The 27,984-nt window shown below is 51.2% G+C and overlaps 1 protein-coding gene across 1 annotated transcript in view; it reads left to right on the top strand.

Annotated features, from left to right (window-relative positions):
• Positions 1 to 27,602, top strand: part of znf341 (zinc finger protein 341) — a 31,691-nt gene extending 4,089 nt beyond the window's left edge. The window contains exons 2-10 of the mRNA XM_078236082.1: positions 1,657 to 1,741; positions 5,169 to 5,356; positions 11,903 to 12,090; positions 15,261 to 15,469; positions 17,515 to 17,611; positions 20,866 to 20,998; positions 23,061 to 23,172; positions 24,291 to 24,361; positions 26,887 to 27,602. Of these exons, the coding sequence (XP_078092208.1) occupies positions 1,657 to 1,741; positions 5,169 to 5,356; positions 11,903 to 12,090; positions 15,261 to 15,469; positions 17,515 to 17,611; positions 20,866 to 20,998; positions 23,061 to 23,172; positions 24,291 to 24,361; positions 26,887 to 27,380 (1,577 nt within the window). The 3' untranslated portion in view covers positions 27,381 to 27,602. The remainder of the gene's footprint in view (positions 1 to 1,656; positions 1,742 to 5,168; positions 5,357 to 11,902; positions 12,091 to 15,260; positions 15,470 to 17,514; positions 17,612 to 20,865; positions 20,999 to 23,060; positions 23,173 to 24,290; positions 24,362 to 26,886) is intronic.
• Positions 27,603 to 27,984: the final 382 nt, after the last annotated feature.

Below are 27,984 nucleotides of genomic sequence, written 5' to 3' on the forward strand. Positions count from 1 at the left end.
CGCACTGTCAGAGGGTCAGTGCTGAGGGAGTGCCGCACTGTCAGAGGGTCAGTACTGAGGGAGTGCTGCACTATCAGAGGGTCATTACTGAGGGAGTGCCGAACTATCAGAGGATCAGTACAGAGAGATTGCTGCACTGTCGGTGGGTCAGTGCTGTGGGGGTGCCGCACTGTCAGAGGGTCAGTACTGAGGGAGTGCCGCACTGTCAGAGGGTCAGTACTGAGGGAGTGCCGCACTGTCAGAGGGTCAGTACTGAGGGAGTGCCACACTGTCAGAGGGTCAGTACTGAGGGAGTGCCGCACTGTCAGAGGGTCAGTACTGAGGGAGTGCCACACTGTCAGAGGGTCAGTACTGAGGGAGTGCCGCACTGTCAGAGGGTCAGTACTGAGGGAGTGCCGAACTATCAGAGGAGCAGTACAGAGAGAGTGCTGCACTGTCGGTGGGTCAGTGCTGTGGGGGTGCCGCACTGTCAGAGGGTCAGTGTTGAGGGAGTGCCGCACTGTCAGAGGGTCAGTGCCGAGGGAGTGCCGCACTGTCAGAGGGTCAGTACTGAGGGAGTGCCGAACTGTCAGAGGGTCAGTACTGAGGGAGTGCCGCACTGTCAGAGGGTCAGTGCTGAGGGAGTGCCCGCAATGTCAGAGGGTCAGTGCTGAGGGAGTGCCGCACTGTCAGAGGGTCAGTACTGAGGGAGTGCCGCACTGTCAGAGGGTCAGTACTGAGGGAGTGCCGCACTGTCAGAGGGTCAGTACTGAGGGAGTACCGCACTGTCAGAGGGTCAGTACTGAGGGAGTGCTGCACTGTCAGAGGGTCAGTACTGAGGGAGTGCCGCACTGTCAGAGGGTCAGTTATTTCGGAGAATCTTTGTGATTTCCAGGCCTGTGTGTCGGAGGGCGGCGGGGGGGGGGGTGGGTGGGTGGGGTGAGGGGGGTGGGGTGGGGGGGGGGGTGGGGTGAGGTGAGGGGGGTGGGGTGGGGTGGGGGGGGGGTAGGGTGAGGGGGGTGGGGGGGGGTGGGGTGAGGGGGGTGGGGTGGGGGGGTGGGGTGGGGGGGGGGTGGGGTGAGGGGGGTGGGGTGGGGTGAGGGGGGTGGGGTGGGGGGGGGGGGGCGGAATTCATTTCTGCAAAGTAACAAGCAGTGAGTCTCATGAAACCCAGGAGAGAATCTCTCTGCTACCAAGTCCCTGGCGTTTGTGATGCAACAAAACGGAAATCACTCTGTGATAGGGTGAAGGAAATTCATCCCAAACCCTGTTTCTGAGGGTTCGTAATCTCCCACCGAGGATAGGATTGCGATGCCTCCTGGAGTTGAATATCCTCTGGCGCTAATGGAGAATGGCCGCATGAGTGAGGGACCGCGAGAGCCCCCCGCCTGCCCGTGAGGGAGATGTCAGTGTGGGTGTTACCAGGGTGGGTGGGGGGGGGGGGGGGGGGGGGGGGGGGAGGGGGGGTGTGTAACCAGCGACACTGTGCCACGTGGAGATGTCTCACTCACTCACTCTCGGGCAGTGTCGGGCTCTGGGTTTCTCTGAGTGAAGCGTCTGTGTCGGTGAAGCCTCCCAGAATCACTCCGTGCCTCTCAGTGTTTGCAGAGCGGCAGGAAGGAGTGATGAGAAATGGAATCTCGAGTGAATGTCACAAACTGTTTCTCTCTCTTTCAGGAAAAGGAAAACTGCAGAAGCTGCAATGTAACTATTGCAACAAGATGTTTGCCAAGAACTTTGACCTCCAGCAGCACATCAGAAGGTACAAGGGTCGGTTTCTTCATGGGATCTGATCCAAGCGAATAAACCGTCGTCAGAATGTCTGTCTCTCCTCTTGTGACTGGCTGATTATAAAGAATGCAAGAGCCCAGGAGGAGGCCATTCAGCCCATTGTGCTTGTGCTGGTAGAGCGATCCCATTAGCCTGACTCCTCTGGCCTTTCCCCATTGCCCTTCGAAGGGTTTGTTTTCTCCTCATGTCACCTCTGGATTATCTTAAATCCGCATTCTCCCGTGTCTCCCCCTTCACACGAAAACCACAGTTTTAAATGTATTCTTTGCGATGTGACCTTCACTGGCAAGGCCAGCGTTTGTTGCCCATCTCTATTGCCCTTTGCTTGCTGGGCCATTTCAGAGAGTATTTGGGAGTCAGCCAGTTTGCTGTGACTCTGGAGTCAGATGTTGACCAGACCGGGTAAGGACGGCAGATTTCCTTCCCTAAAGGACATTAGTGAACCAGATGGGTTTTTTGACAATGGATGATAGTTGTCACGGTCACCGTTACTGAAACTAATTTTATATTCCAGATTTATTAATTGAGTTCAATTTCTAGCAGCTATCCAGGTGGGATTTTAACCTTTGCCCCCAGTGGATTATTAGACCAGTGACATCACCACCTCCCCAAATGGCCGTCTGAAGCTCTTGGCCCCAGGCTGTCGGTAACTCTTGGTAAGAAGTTTAACAACACCAGGTTAAGGTCCAACAGGTTTATTTGGTAGCAAATGCCACTAGCTTTCGGAGCGTGCTGCTCCTTCGTCTGGTGGAGTGGGAGTTCTGCTCACAAACAGGGCATACAGAGACACAAACTCAATTTACAGAATAATGATTGGAATGCGATTCTTTACAGCTAATCAAGTCTTAAAGGTACAGACAATGTGAGTGGAGAGAGGGTTAAGCACAGGTTAAAGAGATGTGTATTGTCTCCAGACAGGACAGCTAGTGAGATTTTTGTAAGCCCAGGCAAGTCGTGGGGGTTACAGATAGTGTGACATGAACCCAAGATCCCGGTTGAGGCCGTCCTCATGTGTGCGGAACTTGGCTATCAGTTTCTGCTCAGCGACTCTGCACTGTCGTGTGTCGTGAAGGCCGCCTTGGAGAACGCTTACCCGAAGATCAGAGGCCGAATGCCCATGTCCGCTGAAGTGTTCCCCAACAGGAAGAGAACAGTCTTGCCTGGTGATTGTCAAGCGGTGTTCATTCATCCGTTGCCGTAGCGTCTGCATGGTTTCCCCAATGTACCATGCCTCGGGTCATCCTTTCCTGCAGCATATAAGGTAGACAATCCTGCAGGGAAGGATGTCCCGAGGCATGGTACATTGGGGAAACCATGCAGACGCTACAACAACGGATGAATGAACACCGCTCGACAATCACCAGGCAAGACTGTTTCTCTTCCTGTTGGGGAACACTTCAGCGGTCACGGGCATTCGGCCTCTGATATTCGGGTAAGCGTTCTCCAAGGCGGCCTTCACGACACACGACAACGCAGAATCGCTGAGCAGAAATTGATAGCCAAGTTCCGCACACATGAGGACGGCCTCAACCGGGATCTTGGGTTCATGTCACACTATCTGTAACCCCCACGACTTGCCTGGACTTACAAAATCTCACTAGCTGTCCTGTCTGGAGACAATACACATCTCTTTAACCTGTGCTTAACCCTCTCTCCGCTCACATTGTCTGTACCTTTAAGACTTGATTAGCTGTAAAGACTCGCATTCCAATCATTATTCTGTAAATTGAGTTTGTGTCTTTATGTGCCCTGTTTTGTGAGCACATCTCCCACTCCACCTGATGAAGGGGCAGCACTCCGAAAGCTGGTGGCATTTGCTACCAAATAAACCTGTTGGACTTTAACCTGGTGTTGTGAGACTTCTTACTGTGTTTACCCCAGTCCAACGCCAGCATCTCCACATGGTAAATCTTGGTGCCACAGGGGCTGAGAGGGCCTCTGAATACACCCAGCTTTCTGTTAATGGCAGGTTTGGATTTGGGACGGAGAGGGGGATGGGGTGGGGGTCCCTGTCCACCAAGAATAGATATAGAGGTTCACAGCATGGAAACAGGCCCTTCGGCCCAACTTGTCCATGCCGCCCCTTTTGTTTTTAACCACTAAGGTAGTCCCAATTACCTTCGTTTGGCCCATATCCCTCTGTACCCATCGTACCCATGTAACTGTCTAAACGCTCTTTAAAAGATAAAATTGTACCCGCCTCAACTACTGCGTCTGGCAGCTTGTTCCAGACACTCACCACCCTCTGTGTGAAAAAATTACCCCTCTGGACACTTTTGTATCTCTCCCCTCTCATCTTAAACCTATGCCCTCTAGTTTTAGACCCCCCTACCTTTGGTTGACTATTTACCTTAAAGTTTATTTATTGGTCACAAGTAAGGCTACCATTAACACTGCAATGAAGTTACTGTGAAATTCCCCGAGCGCCACAGTCCGGCGCCTGTTCGGGTCAATGCACCTAACCAGCACGTCTTTCAGAATGTGGGAGGAAACCGGAGCACCCGGAGGAAACCCACGCAGACACGGGGAGAACATGCAAATTCCACACAGACAGTGACCCAAGCCAGGAATTGAACCCAGGTCTCTGGCGCTGTGAGGCAGCAGTGCTAACCACTGTGCTACCGTGCTGCCCACCTACCTTATCTGTGCCCCTCATTATTTTATAGACCTCTATAAGATCACCCCTCAGCCTCCTACGCTCCAGAGAAAAAGGTCCCAGTCTATCCAGCCTCTCCTTATAACTCAAACCACCAAGTCCCGGTAGCATCCTAGTAAATCTAGAAGGGGATTGGGATTTCTTGTCCTCTGGCTCCACATTGCTCAGGCGGGTTCTGACAGCAGATATTCCCCTCCATGTTCCTCAGTTCTCACTCAGTGTCTCACGCTGCAAGAATTCAACGTGAAAATCCAGGCTGATGCTCAGTGCGGTATTGAGGGAGTGCAGCACTGTCAGCGGTGCTGTCCTTGGGATGTGGTGTTGACCTGAGGCCCTGTTTACCCTCTTGATGGGTAAGGAGCCATTTTGAAGATGAGGAGAGTTCTGTCCGGTGCCCTGATCAATATTTCCCCCTTGGTCAACACCACAGGAAACAGAGCATCTGCTCATTATCATATTGCAGCCGTGACTACATTTCAAAACTGCATCATTGGCTCTGAAGCATTTCCTGAGGTTGTGAAAGGCGCTATATAAATGCAAGTTTCCATCAGGGTTCTGACAAAGCTGTACTTAAGTTCTCTGAACACTCATCTCCCGCTCCTGGATTTGACATTCGTGTTTGTGATCTTTCCATTGTTGATGGTAACAAGGTTTGCTGTCCTTATTTGAAATTGGAATGCTTGTATGACCTTTGGTTGTCCTGATTGACCCCTGACCCCCCCCCTCTTTGTCCCCCCTGCAGCCACACTGGGGAGAAGCCATTCCAGTGCATTGTTTGTGGCCGTGCCTTTGCTCAGAAGTCGAATGTCAAGAAACACATGCAAACCCACAAGGTGTGGCCGGCGGGCGTGTCCCGTTCCTCCGTCTCCGTACAGGTGGTGACGGTCAACTCCGAAGAGATGGGGGACCCAGAGGAGAACGAGGTCACAGGTCAGCCACGTGACTGCGGCGCGGCGAGTGGTGGTTTTGTACACGTGCCCGCTTTAAAAAAGGTTCCGAACTCTTTTGAAGCTCTGCTTGTGCCTGTGCCCTGGAGGGAAGGGTAATTCCAAGCTCCCGGACCAGGGAGAGTCCAGCCGGATTCCGGATAATCGTGTGGGCAGAATCCAAATTCCCTCCAATTCGATTTTCAAGTTTGCTGACAACACCACCGTAGTGGGTTGGACCTCAAACAATGACGAGGCAATGTACAGGAATGAAATAGAGAATCTGGTGAACTGGTGCGGCAACAATAATCTGTCCCTCAATGTCAACAAAACAAAGGAAATTGTCATCGACTTTATATCAATGTGGAAAAAGTAGAAAGGGTCGAGAGCTTCAAGTTTTTAGGTGTCCAGATCACCAACAACCTGTCCTGGTCCCCTCCATGCCGACACTATAGTTAAGAAAGCCCACCAATGCCTCTACTTTCTCAGAAGACTAAGGAAATTTGACATGTCCGCTACGACTCTCACCAACATTTACAGATGCACCATAGAAAGCATTCTTTCTGGTTGTATCACAGCTTGGTATGGCTCCTGCTCTGCCCCAAACCGCAAGGAACTACAAAAGGTCGTGAATGTAGCTCAATCCATCACGCAAACCAGCCTCCCATCCATTGACTCTGTCTACGCTTCCCGCTGCCTCGGCAAAGCAGCCAGCATAATTAAGGACCCCACGCACCCTGGACATTCTCTCTTCCACCTTCTTCGGGAAAAAGATACAAAAGTCTGAGGTCATGTACCAACCGACTCAAGAACAGCATCTTCCCTGCTGCTGTCAGACTTTTGAACGGACCACCCCCTTGCATTAAGTTGATCTTTTTCTACACCCTAGCTATGACTGTAACACTACATTCTGCACTCTCTCCTTTCCTTCTCTATGAACAGTATGCTTTGTCTGTATAGCGTGCAAGAACCAATACTTTTCACTGTATATTAACACATGTGACAATAATAAATCAAATCAAGTCACAAAAAAAAATGGTCACCCAGACCAGAAAGTTTCCAATAAATCCTACAGGCAACACGAGGCTGAGGGCAGAGCAGAGAGATTTACACCAAGCGAGATAGATTGAACAGACTGGAGCTCTGTCCTGTAGCAATGACAAGGCTGTGTTGTCTCATTGTTGGGGAAACATTGGGATCTGTTGCTGAGAAGTTGTTTACAAGGTAATTAGACAATCATAGTGAGAACAGGGTTTTATAAAGAGGATAGATGAATTTTTGAACAGTAAAGGAATTAAGGGTTATGGTGAGCGGGTGGGTAAGTGGAGCTGAGTCCATGAAAAGATCAGCCATGATCTTATTGAATGGTGGAGCAGGCTCAAGGGGCCAGATGGCCTACTCCTGCTCCTAGTTCTTATGAGTAATATCTGATAAATTTCTGGGAGGTTTTTTGAGGAGGTAAGCAGACAGGTAGATAAAGCTGTCAGATATTTGGAATTCCAAAGCGTTTTCGGCAAGTTGCTACGTGGAAGGTTATTACGCAGGGAAGGGCTTATGGTGTTGGGGGTAATATATTACCACGGATAGAGGGGTTAGTAACAGGCAGGAGCCACGGGATAAATGGGGCCTTTTCAAATCACCAGGCTGTGATTGGTGGAGTGCCGGGAGGATCAGGTCTGGGCCCCAACTAATTACTATCTAGATAATGTTTGATTTGATTCATTGTCACGTGTTAGCATACAGTGAAAGGTCTTGTATCGTACGTGCTTTACAGACAAAGCATACCATTCATAGAGAAGGAAACCAGGGTACAGAATGTAGTGTTACAGTCATAGCTAGGGTGGGTCCATTCAAAAGTCTGACAGCAGCAGGGAAGAAGCTGTTCTTGAGTCGGTTGGTACGTGACCTCAGAGTTTTGTATCTTTTTCCTGAAGGAAGAAGGTGGAAGAGAGAATGTCCGGGGTACGTGGGGTCCTTAATTATGCTGGCTGCTTTGCCGAGGCAGCGGGAAGTGTAGACAGAGTCAATGAATGGGAGGCTGGTTTGTGTGATGGATTGGGCTTCATTCACGACCCTTTAGTTTCTTGCGGTCTTGGGCAGAGCAGGAACCATACCAAGCTGTGATACAACCAGAAAGAATGCTTTCTATGGTGCATCTGTAAAAGTTGGTGAGAGTCGTAGCGGACATGCCAAATTTCCGCCTGAGAAAGTAGAGGCGTTGATGGGCTTTCTTAACTATAGTATCAGCATGGAGGGACCCGGGCAGGTTGTTGGTGATCTGAAGCCGTCCTCAACTGACCGTCATCTATTAACGATGAGGCGATAGACAGGATTCCCCAGGTCAATATCAACAGCGCCATGGATGACCCACCGATAGTAGCCGAAGTCACGAAAGCTGTTAGCCAGCTATCTAGTGGCAAAGCCCCAGGGGCAGACGCCATACCCGCAGAGATCTACAAAGCTGCTGGTCCTGTATTTATCGAGAAGCTCACCGAGTTGTTCCAGTCCTTTTGGAAGCAAGGATCCATTCCTCAGGAACTTAAAGATGCTTCCATCGTACACCTCTACAAGAGGAAGGGCAATCGGCAAGTATGCGACAACCATCGAGGAATCTCGCTGCTCTCCATCGCAGGAAAAACCCTCGCAAGAGTCCTGCTGAATCGTCTGGTCACTCATCCGGAGCTGGGCCTGCTTCCAGAGTCACAGTGTGGCTTCCGCAAAGGTCGCGGGACTATTGACATGATTTTTGCCGCGCGCCAACTTCAGGAGAAGTGTCAGGAGCAGAATCGCAAGCTCTACACAATCTTTGTTGACCTCGCGAAAGCCTTCGACACTGTCAGCCGACAAGGCCTGTGGAGGATCATGTCAAAGTTCGGCTGCCCCCCAAATTCATTCAGATGGTGCGACAGTTCCATGATGGCCAGAGTACTGGACGGCGGAGAATCCTCTGAGGCATTCCCAGTCACCAATGGTGTCAAACAGGGCTGTGTGCTCGCACCCACACTGTTCAGCATGATGTTTACTGCCATGCTGAATGATGCCTTCCAGGACAGTGTTGCTGGAATCAGCCTTAAGTACAGAGGGGATGGGAAGCTCTTCAACTTGAGGAAACTTCAAGCTATTTCCAAAGTGAAGGAGACTGTTCTGAGAAACTTCCTCTTTGCCGATGACTGCGCCCTGTATACTGGCTCAGAGCCAGAGATACAAGTCGGTATGGACACATTTTCCACGTTTTGTGACAACTTTGGACTCACCATCAACATTAAAAAGACCGGAGTCATGCCCCAGCCGGCTCCTCGTGCCCCAGCCGGCTCCTCATGCCCCAGCCGGCTCCTCATGCACCAGCCGGCTCCTCATGCCCCAGCCGGCTCCTCGTGCCCCAGCCGGCTCCTCGTGCACCAGCCGGCTCCTCGTGCACCAGCCGGCTCCTCATGCCCCAGCCGGCTCCTCGTGCCCCAGCCGGCTCCTCGTGCCCCAGCCGGCTCCTCATGCCTCAGCCGGCTCCTCGTGCCCCAGCCGGTTCCTCGTGCACCAGCCGGCTCCTCGTGCACCAGCCGGCTCCTCATGCCCCAGCCGGCTCCTCGTGCACCAGCCGGCTCCTCGTGCCCCAGCCGGCTCCTCGTGCCCCAGCCGGCTCCTCGTGCCCCAGCCGGCTCCTCGTGAACCAGCCGGCTCCTCGTGCACCAGCCGGCTCCTCGTGCACCAGCCGGCTCCTCGTGCACCAGCCGGCTCCTCGTGCACCAGCCGGCTCCTCGTGCACCAGCCGGCTCCTCGTGCACCAGCCGGCTCCTCGTGCACCAGCCGGCTCCTCGTGCACCAGCCGGCTCCTCGTGCACCAGCCGGCTCCTCGTGCACCAGCCGGCTCCTCGTGCACCAGCCGGCTCCTCGTGCACCAGCCGGCTCCTCGTGCACCAGCCGGCTCCTCGTGCACCAGCCGGCTCCTCGTGCACCAGCCGGCTCCTCGTGCACCAGCCGGCTCCTCGTGCACCAGCCGGCTCCTCGTGCACCAGCCGGCTCCTCGTGCACCAGCCGGCTCCTCGTGCACCAGCCGGCTCCTCGTGCACCAGCCGGCTCCTCGTGCACCAGCCGGCTCCTCGTGCACCAGCCGGCTCCTCGTGCACCAGCCGGCTCCTCGTGCACCAGCCGGCTCCTCATGCACCGTACACAGAACCCATAATCACAATCAAAGGGCAGAAACTACAGGCAATGCACCAGTTCACTTATCCTGGCAGCACCCTCTCCCGAGCAGTGACTATTGATACAGAGGTTAACTGCAGAATAGCAAAGGCAAGTTCTGCTTTCGGTCGACTGCGTTCCACTGTATGGGAACGTCGAGGAATCAGCCCAGCAACAAAACTGAAGGTCTACAGCGCCGTGGTACTCACTACCCTCCTGTATGCCTGTGAAACGTGGACTGTGTATCGAAGGCATGCAAGACAGATCAATCATTTCCACATGACTTGTCTTCGCAGAATATTACGCATCAGATGGCAAGACAAAGTACCAGACACTGAAGTTCTCTCTAGAGCAAGTCTACCATCAGTCCACACACTGCTGATGAGAGCACAGACCCGGTGGGCAGGTCATGTCATCCGTGTGCCGGACGAGCGCAAACCCAAGCAGTGCCTTTTTGGGGAACTCTCTGCTGGAAGACGCTCGCATGGAGGGCAGAAGAAACGTTACAAAGACACACTCAAGGCCTCCCTGAAGTCGCTTGACATAGACACGACCACCTGGGAAACGCTGGCACAAAACCGCCCTACCTGGCGCTGCCTCATCCACAAGGGCTGTCAAGCTTATGAAGCAAGGTGCGATGCTGAAGCACAACTTAAGCGTGAGCTGCGCAAGTCCAGAGCCACCAGCGCAACAACTGCAGCGCCTACACAAGTTTGCCCAATATGTGCCAGGACATTCCGTGCCCGAATTGGCCTGATCAGTCATCTTCGGACACACCGCATCCAGCCTCATAATGACTAATGGTGTCGAGGTCCTCATCGACGACGATGGACGAACAACAACAGTGTCAGCGTGGGGGAACCAGGACAGATTGTTGGTGATCTGGACACCTAAAAACCTGAAGCTCTCGACCCTTTCTACTTCATCCCCGTTGATGTAGACAGGGGCATGTTCTCCTTTACACTTCCTGAAGTCGATGACAATCTCCTTCGTTTTATTGACATTGAGGGAGAGATTATTGTCATCACACCCGTTCACCAGATTCTCTATCTCTTTCCTGTACTCCGTCTCATTATTGTTTGAGATCCCCTGACATGATTTAAACAGAGAGACAGAGAAAACAGGAAGAAACTTTTCCCCTTGGTGGAGGCATCAATGGCTAGGGGGGGGCGCAGATTTAAGGTAAGGGGAAAGAGGTTTAGAGGGGATGTGAGGGAAATCTTATTCATCCAGAGGGTGGTGGGAGTCTGGAACTCACTGCCTGAAAGGGTGGTGGAGGCAGAGACCCTCATAATATTTAAGAAGTATTTAGATGTGCACTTGCAATGCCAAGGCACACAAGGCTATGGACCTTGTGCTGGAAAACGGGGTAGTTAGGTGATTGTTTTTGACTGGCACAGATGTGATGGGCCGAAGGGCCTTTCCTGTGCTGTGGACCTCTGTGACTCTATAATGGATCAAAGTTCACTGACGTTCCTCCCTAGCTTTCTATCTAAGCCATGAGGTTGCATAGGTGAGCTCGAGATAGACACAGGTGAAGTCGATAACCAAAGATTTTACGGCCAAATGAAGTAGTTTTTGAGTACGGTTACTGCTGTGATGTAGGAAAGGCAACTTGTGCACAGAAAACTCCCAACAAGCAGCAGTGTGGCATGGTGGCACAGTGGTTGGCACTGCTGCCTCACAGCGCCAGTGCACAGCACCAGGGACCCAGCTTCGATTCCAGCCTTGGATCACTGTGTGGAGTGCAAAGATGTGTAGTTTAGGTGGATTGGCCGCGCTAAATTATCCCTCTGTGTCCCAGGATGTGTGGGTTAGGGGGATTAGCAGAATAAATATGTGGGGTTACGGGAATAGGGTCTGGGTAAAATGCTCTATTGGAGAGAGTCCATACAGAGCTGATGGGCTGAATGCACTGTAGGGATTTTATTCTATATAAAGCATTCTGTCTGAGTTCTCTGCCCAATTTTATATCTCGGACAGATCACTTTTTGCTGGTCCAAGGATATGAAGAGACATGGAGCCAAGGTAGATGGATGAGGTTAGGATAATGATCAGCTGTTAAAGGATGGCACAGTCTCGAGGGGCTGAATGACCTGTATGTGTGATATTTCTCAGCGGGACGACAGGGGCAGGCCTGCAAAGGTGCACGATGGCGGACTTGGGAAAATGAGAGTGTGGGTGTGGACAGTGTTCTGAGGTTCAAACTGTATCTGATTGCTGCACCTTGGGGTGGCAGGGCGGGTTGGGAGGCTGGGGAATGACCGACACCTTTAACAAGCCCTTGTTATCTCTCCCTTTCTCTCACCTGCTCCTTCTCTTCCCCCCCCCCCCCCTCGCCCCCTTTTTCCCCTTCCTCTGGTTTACACTAAAGCAGAGTTATCGGAAAGCTCTGAGCAACATCCACAGCAGAACGCAGCCACCCACCCGGGTGAGGGCAGCGGTGGCGAGGCGAAGCAGATGGTGGTGATTGACAGTTCGTACCAGTGCCAGTTTTGCCCCAGTAAATTCATCACTTACTTCCAACTCAAGTCGCACATGATCCAGCACAAGAATCAACAGGTACGGTGCGAGCACGCACACACACTCACGTACGCACACGCACAAGCGCGCACCCACACACACACACATGCACACGGGGCTGGGTGTGAGGGGCAGGTTAGTCTCACAGGGAACATTGGAATGGGGCGAGGCCATTCAGCCCATCAAACCTGTTACTCCATTTATTTGCCCATCCCTGAGGGCATTTAAGAGTCAACCACATTGCTGGGGGTCTGGAGTCACGCGTAGGCCAGACCGGGTAAGGACAGCAGATTTCCTTCCCGACAGGATGTTCTTTTTATTTGATTTGATTTATTATTGCCACATGTATTGGGATACAGTGAAAAGTATTGTTTCTTGCGCGCTATGCAGACAAAGCATACCGTTCATAGAGAAGGAAAGAAGAGGCTGCAGAATGTGGTGTTTCAGTCATAGCTAAGGTGTAGAGAAAGATCAACTTAATGCAAGGTAAACCCATTCAAAAGTCTGACGGCAGCAGGGAAGAAACTGTTCTTGAGTCGGTTGGTACGTGACCTCAGACTTTTGTATCTTTCACCAACAACCTTGTATCTTGTATTAGTGAACCAGATGGGTTTTTCCGACAATCAACAACGGTTTCAGGGTCATCAGTAGATTCTTAATTCCAGATTGTTTTTTGTTGAATTCAAATTCCACCATATACCCTGGCGGGATTCGAACCTGGGTCCCTAGAGCATTACCCTGGGTCTCTGGATTACTAGTCCAGTGATAATACCACTCTGATCTGTATCTTAGCTCCATCTACCTGCTTCCGTTCTGCAAGTCTGAATACTTCTGCTATCAATAATCAGTTATTCTGAGATTTGGTATTTTCTCCAGTCTGAATAGCTTTTTTTTAAAATGAGAGGTTTCCAGATTTCTCCTGTGTGTGAATCTGTTCTGGAATAGCCCGAGCTCTAACCTTACCCATTATCCCCTCTTGTTCCGGACAAGAGGAGATCGGGTTTATCAAACTCTTTATTCTTTCCAAGTACCTCAATTCGATCACTAATTAATCGTCTACGCTGAAGGGATTACAAGATCAGCCGATGAAACTTGTCCTCGTAATTTAACCTTTTAGTCCCCAGTATCATTCCAACAAGTCCATTGTTCTAATCCTCATAGTGACCAATAATCTTTTACAATGAAAGGAATCCCCAAAAGCCAATGGAAAGAATACCACTGGATGTGATTTGACCTTTTGCAACTTTTACTGTAACAAATCAGCTAAAGTCAACATAGCTCAAACTTTAATTAAACAGGTGAGGATGTTTCAAATAAAAATCTTGCTTTAAATATTTCATGCCTCATTCATTCATCTCACAGTCTTTCCAATTTGACCTTTTTTATTGGAGCATCTTTCATTTCCCAGCCATCGTTTTCGCCCTCGCATTCGCCACCTGCCGTATTCCATCCCAACTCCCTGAACGTGGTTACCACCGGCAAGGCGAGTATCTCTGAACGCTTTCTCATTGGGTCACAACAGTCCTGATGACAAAAATCTCCAGAGACTCCCTTCTCAGACTCCTTTCGATGGTCTAATGTGCTCTGACACATTAGGCATTGTCCAATCACAGTGACTCACTTTTCCCGGTGTTCTGTCCTTTCCACCTGTTTAACACGCACCGTAACACAGTCTCTGCTGTATTCTCAGAGACCTGCTTCAACAGCAGAATTAATTTGAAGACTGCAAACATGTTCCATCGAGAGAGAGTTTAACTTGTTCTTTGCACAAATTCACAGAATTCTGAGCTGCCAAACGGTAACAACAGACCGGCTGCAATTAGCTTTCCATTTATCCTTTGCTTCTTAGCTGGGCATCACCATGACATCCCAGGTCACCTGGACATTTCTTGGAACTGAATGATGTCGTCATAATCAGGAAGCTAATTAACCGTCTTTCCAAATACTCCACAGCACATTTTCTTCTTAAGGGGACATTGCAGGAAAGAGAATCCAGGCTTTTCCAGCTTGTGGGTCATCACACTTCACTGCACTCACTCCAGGGCCAATATATCCCTCTTGAGGTGCGTTCAGGATTGCACAGAGCTAATCCATGGGAATTCTAACCAGAGCTCTGTGCAATTGTAACATGACCTTTGCCCCTTCGAATTCCAGTCCTGTGTCAACATTCCCTTAGCTTCTGAAATTAGTTTCTTGAATCTGCCAGCTAGCTTTCAATGGTTCCAGGACCCACAACCCCTAAATCTCTCTGCTCCATCGCAATTCCTGACGACATTCGCCTGAATCGCAGCACCTTGGATTTAAATTGCCGCTGTCATTGGCTTGTATTAATTTCACTGTCGTGTTTTCCAATTAGCAAAGCATTAGCGAGGCCAGATGTGGAATACTGTGTACGGTTTTGGTCTCCTTACCCAAGGGAGGACGTTGTTTTCCTGGAGGGAATGCCACAACAGGTTCACCAGTGGGATTTCTACGTTGGGATTTTCTCGTGAGGCGAGATTGAGGAAGCGGCCTGTATTCCCCAGGGTTCAGCGCAGTGTGAGGTGATCTAATTGAGAAAGATAATGCTCTTGAGGGCTTTGACAGGGGAACTGCTCAGAAAATGTCTGCGGGGCCTCAGGAGTGGAAAACCTGCTCGCAAACCTGTAAATAAAAACAGTAATAAGAGGAATCAAATGTTCTGATGCGAGAGCGAATCTTGCTTTGCAACAGAGTAAAGAGGCTTGAGCGCGTACTGCAAGCCGACACTCCCATTGCGGTCCTGAGGGAGTGCGGCACTGTCAGAGGTGCCATCATTTGAAATTAATACAAGTCAGTGACATTAAACAGCGGTCCCGTCGGCCCCCTGGCTGGTGAATGTTGACCTCGGGCTGGAGAATCTGGAACAGTGAGGCACAGTCCCAGAAGACGGGTTCGGCCATTTTGAGAATGGCATGAATTCAGATTTTTTCACTTAGAGGCTGGTGAATCTTTGGAATTCTCTACCCCGGAGAGTTGTGGGTGCTGGGTCATTGAGTATTCTTCAAGACTCCCACCAATAGGTTTTTTTGATACTGCAGGGACTAAAGGATTTGGGGATATTGCAGGATGATTGGATTGAGGTAGAAAATCAGCCATTATCTTGTTGATTGGTGGATTGGGTTCAAGGGGCCAAATGGCCTCCAGCTCCTAGTTCCCGTGCTATTATGATATGTTCTTCTCTTTCTCAGGTGTATAAGTGTGTGGTGAAGAATTGCACACAGACCTTTGTGAAGCTGGAGGAGTTTGTGGAACACATCAAGAACCACGATGATGAGATAACGTATCGGTGCCACCTCTGCAGTAAGATCTTCCCATCCCTGTATGAGTTGGGGGTACACCAGTATTCTCACAACCTCTACCCCCAACAGGCGCCCAAGAAATGCCCCACTTTTTACAGGTAAGCCAATTGCTCCCTCCAGTTGTTAGATTAATTTAGCCCAGTCCCAGTGACTGTCCCCTAACTGCAGCTTCCTCCAAGGGCAGCAGATACATGGGAACACCACCACCTGCAAGTTCCCCTCCGAGCCACTCACCATCCTGGCTTGGGAATATATCAGCTGTTCCTTCACAGTCGCTATGTCAAAATCTTGGAATTCCCTCCCTAACAGCATTGTGGGTCAACCCACAGCACGTGGACTGCAGCGATTCAAGAAGGCAGCTCACCACCACCTTCTCAAGGGCAACTAGGGATGGGCAATAAATGCTGGCCAGCCAGCGACGCCCGTGTCCCAGCCTGCCCTGGGACCCGTCCGTCAATCAGGATCTCCAGCTTCCTGGCGGCAAACTCTTCCTCTCCCCGACAATCCTCAGTGTGTTGCGGTTGAATTTACCTCACTATTGCCCATCCCGAATCTTTTCCGGACTCGGGAACTGGAATTCTTCATCACCTTCCAGTTCCCCATCATCCTGCATCATCATCTGTGAAGAGAGGCTGTTTGGGTGGGGTTTGTCTTCCTTGAAGAAGGGAAGGCTGAGGTGTACAAAATTATGAGGGACACAGATGGAGTAAATAGGAAGAAACTTTTTCCCTTAGCAGAGGGGCCAATAACCAAGGGGCAGAGATTTACGGAACGGGGGAGGAGATTTGGAGGGGATGTGAGGAAAACCCTTCTCACCCGGAGGGCAGTGGGAATCATAGAAACCCTACAGTGCAGAAGGAGGCCATTCGGCCCATCGAGTCTGCACCGACCACAATCCCACCCAGGCCCTACCCCCACATATTTACCTGCTAATCCCTCTAACCTACACATCTCAGAACTCTAAGGGGCAATTTTTAACCTGGCCAATCAACCTAACCCGCACATCTTTGGACTGTGGGAGGAAACGGGAGCACCCGGAGGAAACCCACGCAGACACGAGGAGAATGTGCAAACTCCACACAGACAGTGACCCGAGCCGGGAATCGAACCCAGGACCCTGGAGCTGTGAAGCAGCAGTGCTAACCACTGTGCTACCGTGCCGCCCAGGAATCCAAAGATGTGCAGGTTTGGTGGATTGGCCAATGCTAAATTGCCTGTTGGTGTCAGGGGGACTAGCGAGGGTAAAGATATGGGGTTATGGGGATAGGGCCTGGGTGGGATTGTGGTTGGTGCTGACTCGATGGGCCGAATGGCCACCTACTGCACTCTGTGATTCTTTGGAATCCGGAACTCGCTGCCGGGTAGAGGCGGGAAACCCTCACAACCTTAAAGAAGCATTTAGATGAACACTTGAAATGCCGCAGCAGACAAGGCTACGGATCAAGTGCTGGAAAATAGGATCAGAATAGATAGGTGCTTGATGGCCAACACAAACATGATGGGCCGAAGGGTCTTTTCAGTGCTGTAAGTCTCCAGGGGAGTAGTTTTCCTGTCCCACCCGCCATGGGGAATCGTCGCAGGCGGGATACGGACCATGTAAAGGTCTGTTGATCTCGGGCAGGATTTTCCGGCCTTTGGGCAAGTGTGGCTGGAAAATCCCATCCTCGGACTCTGTCAGCGTGAGTCCTGGCCAAGATTCCCAAAGGATTTACCTTGGAAACAGGGTGAAGTTGATGCAGAGAGCGGCTGTGTAACTGATTGTCACTGCGAAAGTTAATGGCAGAGTTGTGTTAAATCCCATTTTGTCCGAGCTTGTGACATTACAGTGAAAATACTAAAGTGTGTCGTAATGTAGGAAATCTGACAACCAATTGGCAAACAGCAAGAGGCCCCAAACAGCAGTGAGCGAACCACCAGAGAATCCATTTTGCTGATGGATAGATATCGGCCAGGACAGCAGAGTGCGTTAACGTGCGGGTTCGGTGGATTGGCCATGCAATATTACCCCTTTGTGTGGGTGCAGGCTCGATGGGCTGAATGGCCTCCTCCTGCACTGGAGGGATTCTGCGATTCTGTGGACATGGAGAAATCTGCTGTTTCCATCCAGAAGCTTCATTCCTCTGATTATTTATTTGGTTTTCAGGTGTTCGAGGTGTTTGAGTAAATATTCCACTCCTGAAGCTCTTGAGCATCACCTGCAGACAGCATCTCACAACTACCCCTGTCCACACTGTCACAAGGTGAGTCCAGCGATTCTGTCCCAAACATCAAACAGCTCACCCCCTGGGCCTGTGTGTGTGTGCGGGCCTGTGTGTGTGTGCGGGCCTGTGTGTGTGTGCGGGCCTGTGTGTGTGTGCGGGCCTGTGTGTGTGTGCGGGCCTGTGTGTGTGTGCGGGCCTGTGTGTGTGTGCGGGCCTGTGTGTGTGTGCGGGCCTGTGTGTGTGTGCGGGCCTGTGTGTGTGTGCGGGCCTGTGTGTGTGTGTGTGCGGGCCTGTGTGTGTGTGCGGGCCTGTGTGTGTGTGCGGGCCTGTGTGTGTGTGCGGGCCTGTGTGTGTGTGCGGGCCTGTGTGTGTGTGCGGGCCTGTGTGTGTGTGCGGGCCTGTGTGTGTGTGCGGGCCTGTGTGTGTGTGCGGGCCTGTGTGTGTGTGCGGGCCTGTGTGTGTGTGCGGGCCTGTGTGTGTGTGCGGGCCTGTGTGTGTGTGCGGGCCTGTGTGTGTGTGCGGGCCTGTGTGTGTGTGCGGGCCTGTGTGTGTGTGCGGGCCTGTGTGTGTGTGCGGGCCTGTGTGTGTGTGCGGGCCTGTGTGTGTGTGCGGGCCTGTGTGTGTGTGCGGGCCTGTGTGTGTGTGCGGGCCTGTGTGTGTGTGCGGGCCTGTGTGTGTGTGCGGGCCTGTGTGTGTGTGCGGGCCTGTGTGTGTGTGCGGGCCTGTGTGTGTGTGCGGGCCTGTGTGTGTGTGCGGGCCTGTGTGTGTGTGCGGGCCTGTGTGTGTGTGCGGGCCTGTGTGTGTGTGCGGGCCTGTGTGTGTGTGCGGGCCTGTGTGTGTGTGCGGGCCTGTGTGTGTGTGCGGGCCTGTGTGTGTGTGCGGGCCTGTGTGTGTGTGCGGGCCTGTGTGTGTGTGCGGGCCTGTGTGTGTGTGTGTGCGGGCCTGTGTGTGTGTGCGGGCCTGTGTGTGTGTGCGGGCCTGTGTGTGTGTGCGGGCCTGTGTGTGTGTGCGGGCCTGTGTGTGTGTGCGGGCCTGTGTGTGTGTGCGGGCCTGTGTGTGTGTGTGTGCGGGCCTGTGTGTGTGTGTGTGCGGGCCTGTGTGTGTGTGTGTGCGGGCCTGTGTGTGTGTGTGTGCGGGCCTGTGTGTGTGTGTGTGCGGGCCGGTGTGTGTGTGCGGGCCGGTGTGTGTGTGCGGGCCTGTGTGTGTGTGCGGGCCTGTGTGTGTGTGCGGGCCTGTGTGTGTGTGCGGGCCTGTGTGTGTGTGCGGGCCTGTGTGTGTGTGCGGGCCTGTGTGTGTGTGCGGGCCGGTGTGTGTGTGCGGGCCGGTGTGTGTGTGCGGGCCGGTGTGTGTGTGCGGGCCTGTGTGTGTGTGCGGGCCGGTGTGTGTGTGCGGGCCGGTGTGTGTGTGCGGGCCTGTGTGTGTGTGCGGGCCTGTGCGTGTGTGTGCGTGGGCCTGTGTGTGTGTGTGTGTGCGCGGGCCTGTGTGTGTGTGTGTGCGCGGGCCTGTGTGTGTGTGTGTGTGCGGGCGGGCCTGTGTGTGTGTGTGCGCGGGCGGGCCTGTGTGTGTGTGCGCGGGCGGGCCTGTGTGTGTGTGCGGGCGGGCCTGTGTGTGTGTGCGGGCGGGCCTGTGTGTGTGTGCGGGCGGGCCTGTGTGCGTGTGCGCGGGCCTGTGTGTGCGTGTGTGTGCGGGCCTGTGTGTGCGTGTGTGTGCGGGCCTGTGTGTGTGTGTGCGTGTGTGCGGGCCTGTGTGTGTGTGCGTGTGCGCGGGCCTGTGTGTGTGCGCGGGCCTGTGTGTGTGTGTGCGCGGGCCTGTGTGTGTGTGTGCGCGGGCCTGTGTGTGTGTGTGTGCGCGGGCCTGTGTGTGTGTGTGTGCGCGGGCCTGTGTGTGTGTGTGTGCGCGGGCCTGTGTGTGTGTGTGTGCGCGGGCCTGTGTGTGTGTGTGCGCGCGGGCCTGTGTGTGTGTGTGCGCGCGGGCCTGTGTGTGTGTGTGCGCGGGCCTGTGTGTGTGTGTGCGCGGGCCTGTGTGTGTGTGTGCGCGGGCCTGTGTGTGTGTGTGTGTGTGCGGGCCTGTGTGTGTGTGTGCGCGGGCCTGTGTGTGTGTGTGCACGCCTGTGCGTCTGTCCGCATTCGAGCAGGTGCGAGAGTGTGTGTCACACGACACCAGCTTATAGTTCAACCGGTTTATTTGAAATCACAGGCTTTCGGAGCGCTGCTCCTTCTTCATTTGAGAAGATGCGGAACGGGAGCAGGAGGAGATGGTCCAGATTCTCCAGCCTGTTCTGCCATTCAGTCCAACCGGAGCTATCTCCAGCCTGTGATCCAACTGGAAATCTGTCCCAGCCTGAAATATATCGCGCATTGGAGCATCCATGACCCTCCGAGCTGGAGAATTCCAAAAGATTCACAACTCTCGAGTGAAGGAATTTCTCTGCATCTCTGTAATAAATAAACAACCCCATTATCCTGGAATTTGGGATAGTCGGAGATTGTGGCAGGCGCTGCGTAGACAATCGTTCCTTATTGTCTCGATATCCCAGTGGAAAACCAGCTTTGTGACGAAGACCCCGTCACTCTCACTGTTTAGAGAGGTTGCCATTGCAACACCACCTCAGATTCAGTCAGGTACTGTGAAGGGTCCTTGGATGTAGGCAGTAGGAACAGGAGGAGATCCTTCAGCCCCTTTAATCTGTTCATCAACCAGATTATGGTTGATCTGTATCACAATTTAATTTACTCACTTTGGTTCAGTAATCCATAGCCCTCGACAACAAAACTTTCCTAATCTTCTGACATTTTCAATTGATCCCCAACCTCAGCAGCTGTGAGCTGGAGAGAATTCCACATTTCCACTACCTCCCCCACCCCCACTCCCCCGTACACTCCCAACCCACCCCTGCCCCCAGATTCACTGAATGACTCAGTCCTCATGTTTGAGTTGATTGGGGTTCCTTCAGTGTATGTGGGCGGCACGGCAGCACAGTGGGTTAACACCGCTGCCTCACAGCGCCAGGGACCCGGGTTTGATTCCTGGCTTGGGTCACTGTCCGTGTGGAGTTTGCACGTTCTCCCCGTGTCTGCGTGGGTTTCCTCCGGGTGCTCTGGTTTCCTCCCACATTCTGAAAGACGTGCTGGTTAGGCGCACTGACTCGAACAGGAGCCGGAGTGTGGCAACTAGGGGAATTTCACAGTTACTCCATTGCAGTGTTAATGTAAGCCTTACTTACGACTAATAAATAAACTTTAAACTTTAATCCATCATCGATCCTTCTTAAACGTGCTGTGTGTTCCTCACAGATCTTCCCAAGTGAGAGGTATCTACGAAGGCATCTCCCCGTGCATGGCGGAGGGGGCGTATTCAAGTGTCAAATCTGTAAAAAGTCATTTAAAACTGAGCACTATCTCAAACTCCACCTCCTCATTCACTCTGGTAAGTGTGTGCCGCCTTCTGCCTTGGCAATGTTATTTAAAGTTAGCTGCATCGTTTTAAAGCATTGCTTCATTTGAATGGACTTCAGTTCTGGGTATTGGGCTAACGTTTGGCCCTGATCCTTCACTCATCTACCTCCACTTCTGTACCTCCACTTCTGTAAGATCTCCTGTCTGTCCCCACATCAGCTTTCAGCTGCTGAAACCACCCCCCCCCCCCCCCCCCGGCCACCGACACTGTTCTGGACTCTGGACGTGACCACTCCAGGGTTCTGCTGTCCAGCCTCCAGCCTCACTAGCCTTTATTCAAAACTCTTGTCTGTATCCTAAGTTGCACCAAGTCCTTGTTCACTGATTGGACCCTGTGCTCACTGACTTATGTCGGCTCCGGTCCAGTCACTCTTCCATTTTGGAAATTCCCATTCCTTGTTTTCAAATCCCTCCCTGGCCTTGCGCCTCCCAAAATGTGTAATATCCTTTAACTGCACACTCCACGAATTCTGGCCTCCTGTGTAATCCCAGCTGCCTCACCGCTGGGGGCAATTGAAACCTAAGTTCTAGAATTACCCCCCCCCCCCCCCCCCCAAAGACATCGCTGCCTCTTCACTTCTCTCTCTCTTTCTTTAAGACGCTTCTTAAACCTGCCTCTCCGGCCAGGTTTATGGTCACCTCCCCTAATATCTCCTTGTGTGAAAGACGTGCTTGGTTAGGTGCATTGGTCATGCTGAATTCTCCCTCAGTGTTACCCGAACAGACGCCAGCTGGAGTGTGGCAACTAGGGGATTTTCACAGTAGCTTCATTGCAGTGTTAATGTAAGACTACCTGTGACTAGTAAATAAACTTAACAGTAAGGGAAGAAGACAGAGCGAATAGGAAGTATCCCTCGATATTTTTTGATCGTGTAGAGTTGTGACGTGACGTATAAAAGTTTGTGAACTGCTGCTCTCGAGGTTTTGGCTTTGCTGAGTGTCAGCATTGTGTATCGCGTGTTTTGTTTCTAGTTATCTGGTATCTGGAGATTTTTGAGAAACGTGGGTGAATGTTCAGCGCTAAACTCCTGCGTTGACGGAACAGAAGTTTTTTATTTATCAGTGTCACAAGTAGGCTTACATTAACACTGCAATGAAGTTACTGTGAAAATCCCCTAGTTGCCACACTCCGGCTGGCGTCTGTTTGGGTAACACTGAGGGAGAATTCAGCATGGCCAATGCACCTAACCAGCATGTCTTTCAGACTGTAGGAGGAAACCGGAGGAAACCCACGCAGGCACCACACAGACAGTGGCCCAAGTCCAGGAATCGAATCCGGGTCCCTGGCGCTGTGAAGCCATGATGTGGAGATGCCGGCGTTGGACTGAGGTAAACACAGTAAGAAGTTTAACAACACCAGGTTAAAGTCAGGAAGGGGCTTGGGGCTCCGAAAGCTTGTGTAGCTTTTGCTATCAAATAAACCTGTTGGGCTTTAACCTGGTGTTGTTAAACTTCTTGCTGTGAAGCAGCAGTGCCAACCACTGTGCCACCGTGCTGCCCCCCAATGTACAAGTTTGCGAACCTGTACATTGTTTGAGGTTTGTGGCAGATTCAGTCATTGGTCTTTGCTCGCTCTGTGAGCCTGGCTGAAGAGGCCAGCATTTATTGCCCATCCCTAGTTGCCCTTGAGAAAGTGGTGGTGAGCTGCCTTCTTGAATCGCTGCAGTCCATGTGGTGTAGGTACACCCACAGTGCTGTTAGGGAAGGAGTTCCAGGATTTTGCCCAGAGACAGTGAAGGAACGGTGAGATATTTCCAAGTCAGGATGGTGAGTGGCTTGGTGGGGAACCTCCAGGGGATGGTGTTCCCCAGGTATCTGCTGTCCTTGTCATTCTAGATGGAAGTGGTTGCAGGTTTGAAAGGTGCTGTCGAAGGGTGAGTTGCCGCAGTGAATCTGGTCGATGGTACACCCTGCTGCCGCTGTGTGTTGGTGGTGGAGGCAGTGAATGTTTAAGGTGGTGCAGGGTTTATTTCTTCAGTGTTGTTGGAGCTGCAGTCAGCCTCATCTTATTCCTTTTCTCGTTTTTTGAACAGGTGAAAAGCCGTTTAAATGCACGTTGTGTTCGGCAGCTTTTAATCGCAAAGATAAAGTGAAGCGGCACATGCTAACCCACGACCCCGTCAAGAAATTCAAATGCCCTTTCAGGTACGTTTCCCTCCATTGTGGATCATTGAACGAGAGGCCATTCGGTCCAATGTATCTGTGCCAGCACCTTGAAAGTGGCTGGTCCCCTCAGCTGGCAGAGGAACACTTCCCACTGTAAGTGGACGGTGGGATGTAATGCTGATTAGCCGGGGTGGAGAGTGTGGATATTATAATGTGTAAGGGGTCACAGTTGTGGGGAACAGCCTTGGTGCGACCAGACGGCCTTTTGGCACTGGAGTATAATGTTCAGCACCTTGGACAGCCCAGGGGTTTTACTGAGTAGATATAGGTGCGTCCATCACTGTTAATGACCGGTTACATGTTGTGACACAGTTTGATGTGTCCCATCCCTGTGTTCCCTCCCACCCCCTCCCCCCATGCCCTCCACTGCCCCCCTCCCTTCGTACCTTCCACGACCCCCCCTCCCCCGTGCCCTCCACGACCCCCGCCCCCCCGTACCCTCCATGACCCCCTCCACGAGCCCCTTCCCCCCCCCGTGTCCTCCACGACCCCCTTTCCCCCCCCCTCCACGGCCCCCCTTCCCCCCCCTCCACGGCCCCCCTTCCCTGTGCCCTCCACTATCCCCTCCCCCACCCCTTCATTTTGGGTTTCTGATTCAAGCTGCAGGAATGTAAGAGTGTTTGCTCGCTCGGAATTGGCTGCGACAAGGGATCAGTTGATCCCTCCCAGCTCGAAGGAGGGGCCTGTTTCAGGAGAGCATCAGGTTGAAGAAAATAACTTCATGAAAAGACAGAGGTGCCTTCTGAAGAATTAAAGAATAAAGAATTAAATGAGCTGCCTGTGAATCGTACAAAGCTTCCATTCCTCATGTTTGTGTGTTAACCTTTCTGATGCCAAGCTTCTCAAATGATTGGTCGGTATTGGCCCAATAGCTGTTCCGTCCCAGGTGATTGGTCAATATTGACCCAATGGCTGTCCTGTCCCAGGTGATTGGTCAATATTGACCCAATAGCTGTTCCGTCACAGGTGATTGGTCAATATTGACCCAATAGCTGTCCTGTCCCAGGTGATTGGTCGGTATTGGCCATTATTGGTGCTGTAATGTAGGAATGATTGGATTGGGTAATCTCTCTCTCTCTGCTTTGTCTCATTCACAGGGTACATTCGGGTTGTACAAAAGAATTCAATCGGCCTGACAAACTGAAGGCTCACATCATTGCACACTCAGGTAGGTGAGGAGAAAACATTCTTCATCTCTCCCAATTTTTAGTTTCAATTTTGTTTTTGTGAGCATGCCAGTGTCACATGTTGCTTCTCTAAGATCCCTGTCTCAATTCAGGAAGGAATTGAGTGACGCACCGACTAATGAATGTGGCCGTTGATTCCCGATATCTCGAGGCCCCTTTCAAAACTCCTCAGGAATCTACAGGGCAAAGAATTCTGATCTGAATGGGTCACCTCCATGTTCTCTACACCTCCCTCTCCCCTATCCCCTCCCCCGTACCTCCGGCAGTCCCTATGCCGCAGATTATTGCTGTGGGACCAGGGATATGGTCTCTCCACACAATACTCCCCGCCCCTCTTGTGTATACAAAGGAGGCCATTCTGTCTGTTATATTTGTGCCAGCTCTTTGAAAGTGCTTTCCAATTATTCAGTACCTCCACCGGCCCTTCAGTCAGGACATTCCAGATCATCGTAACTTGTACTCCAGTGTTAAATAGAAGAATTTACCTCATTCTCTCTTCTCCAGGTTCTTTTGCCAATTACTGTGACATGTTTACTGGTTATTCAAAGAATTGAGAGCTTGGGCACAGGCCATTTGCCCCAGCTGGTCCGTGCTAGCATTTCTGGAAATTCAGGACAAACCAAGGGAAATGGTTAGAATGTAATGGTTGATGATAGGGTATAAGATCAGAAACTCGGGTATAATGAGGTTAGACTAGACCCCGACTATTTACTATTTTTGGCATTAGTGTGAGGATAAAGTGTTTCACTCCAGGTGTGATTCTGTTGGCACACTAGGAAGTTTTTATCAAACAAACTTTATTTAATAACACAGTTTTAACCATAACAAATGAATTAGCTTAACGTTTAATATTTGAACAATGCTTAAGCAAGACAAGATACAATTCTTAACTGCTAACTACCCTTATGAGTTCCAATTCAAGCAATATTCCTCTTATAGACATAAACTCCTCTTCAAAATCAGTTAGCAACACACAGGCTTACGTGCTTGTAATTAGATGTTCCTTGCATTCTCAGAGCACTTCTGGAGAGAGAGAGAAAGAGGGACAATTCTTGCTCCTTTCAGAACCAGACAGAAACTGACTGTTTTAAAATAAAAAAGAACATTTTGTTTTCCCTGCAAGCTTAGCTCCTCCCATCAAGCACGTGACTATCTCTGTCAATCAACCCAATCAAAATCCTACTCTGAAACCCCAGGGGAAAAACCAAATAAACAAAAATGCATTAACTCAGATTAAAACAAACACATCCCCAGCTAAAATCTATCATTAACCTGCATTCTCAGCAAGTGAGCTGCCTGGTGCAGACAAATTGGCACCGTGCAAAACAGAGCTGAATTTTAAACATACCCTTCAGAAGAAACATGATTATAAATACATTTCTTAAAGGCACAGTATGATCACATTGAGGTGAATATCAGATGCATTTAGGGGAAGCTAAATAAACCTGAGGGAGAGTTGAAGGGGGTAGGAGGAGGCACGTGAAGAGCACAGGGACCAAATGGCCTTTTTCTGTGGACTCGATGTATAGGCACAGGAGGAGGTCACTCAGCACTTTCAGCCTGTTCCACTGTTCAGTTAGATTGTGGCTAATCCACCTCTTGATGCCAGTCACCTGCCTTGGCTCCAAATCCTTCCTTCCTTTAAACCACATCTGAGGAAAAAGAAATTGATGGCTCTTAGAATTAAGGTTTTTAATTGAGTTTTGACTGCATTGTGTGAGAGAGAAATCTGCTGAAACTCTATCATTTTTATGTGAAGAAATGTTTCCAAACTTTTCTCCTGAATAGCCTGGCTCTGGTTTCTATCTCTTTGTCTGAGACTCTCTCACCAACAAAGAAAGTTTCTCTCCATCTAACCCATCAATTCCTTTCAAAGTGCATTGGCCGTGCTAAATTCTCCCTCAGTGTACCCGAGCAGGTGCCAGAGTGTGGCGACGAGGGGATTTTCACAGTAACTTCATTGCAGTGTTAATGTAAAACTACTTATTACACTAATAAAAAAAAACTTAAACTTAAATCTTCTGTTCAAGTCTTGGACTTTATGTCAGACACACGGTGGCACATTGGTTAGCTCTGCTGCGACCCAGCGCCAGGGACCCAGGTTCAAATCCCGGCTTGGGTCACTGTGTGGAGTTTGCACGTTCTCCCCGTGTCTGCGTGGGTTTCCTGTGGGTGCTCCGGTTTCCTCCCACAGTCCGAAATGGTTAGGGTGCATTGGCTATGCTAAATTCTCCCTTAGTGTAACCGAACAGGCGCCGGAGTGTGGCGACAAGGGGATTTTCACAGTGATTTCATTGCAGTGTTAATGTAAGCCTTACTTGTGACACTAATAAATAAACTTCAAACCCAAAGAAGACTCGATGCAATCGCCACTTACCAAGTGCAATCTGTGTTGCTGTTTTTGGTGGTTTTTCGGTCGTTTCTGGGCTGTGTTCCATTTTGAGAGAGTTTGATTGTGTTGCTGGGTGTTTTCTAACGGAGCTCTGTGTTTATTTGTTGGTTGCAGGAATTAAGCCGTACAAGTGCCAGTATTGCAGCAAGAGTTTTAGCCGGCGAGCACACATGATGGAGCACCAACACTCGCACACAGACACCTACACCATCCGCTGTGGCCCCTGCGGCAAAGGCTTCACGCGGGAGAAATACCTCAAGCAGCACCGCTGCGGCCTCTTCGCCGGGCGGGGGGAGGAGCGGCAGGCCAGGAAGCGGCGCTGCGGGGCCCGCAGGGGACCCTGCAAACCCAAAAGGGCCACGGTCGGGAGCCGCCCGGCTGCAGGGACGCACAGGGCGGAGGCTGAGGAGCAGCAACCCAGGGCCGAGGAGCGCGAGGAGGAACACGTGATCGTCCTATCCGAACCTGAGGATGCCAACGCCGCCGGCAACACAAACCAGACCTGGCTGGCGGTCTCGGCACCCAGCAACAGCAGCCTGACTGAGCTGCCTAGCAACCAAGGTGTCACTATGGTGACCGTTCCAGTTTACATCCAGGCCTCTCAGTGAAGAGACTCTGGACTTTACTATTGCAGCAAAGACTGTTTTTTTATATATTAAATATAAATATATATATAAATATCAGAGAGACTTTGACAGACAGAAGCTGGCAAAAGGTATCTTGTTATCTTTTCACCCTGGCATCCTTTGCATAAAGTTACACAGACAGAGCTGGTTTTATTACACCGGGACTAAATCGCCGTTACACAATGGCCTTCCAATCACAAATAAAAGACACTTTTCCAGAAAAAACAAAAAGGTTTTTCTCTCAAATCATTTACTTTCGGCTGATGGCAGGAGGAAGTTACACAGGGTCGCGGTGTGTGAGTTAAACTCTTTGACAGTTCAATGTGACAATGTGTGAAGGCTTTGCATCCGGGAAATGAGGAAAGTCCTGCATTTCTATAGCACCTGTCACAACCTCAGGATGTCCAAAGCACTTGGAAAGTACTTTCTCACATGTAGTCACTTGTATGATCACCGCAATCGATGATAATGATCAGTTTGCTTTTGTGATGTTGAATTGAGGAATATTCTCCCAGACTCCAGGGAGAACTCCCTCTGCTCTTTCAGTTAGTGTTCTGGGGTCCTTTTATCTCCTCCCAAAGGACTG

This window comes from Mustelus asterias, chromosome 20 (genome assembly GCF_964213995.1).
Source record: "Mustelus asterias chromosome 20, sMusAst1.hap1.1, whole genome shotgun sequence".
NCBI classification, from domain to species: Eukaryota; Metazoa; Chordata; class Chondrichthyes; order Carcharhiniformes; family Triakidae; genus Mustelus; species Mustelus asterias.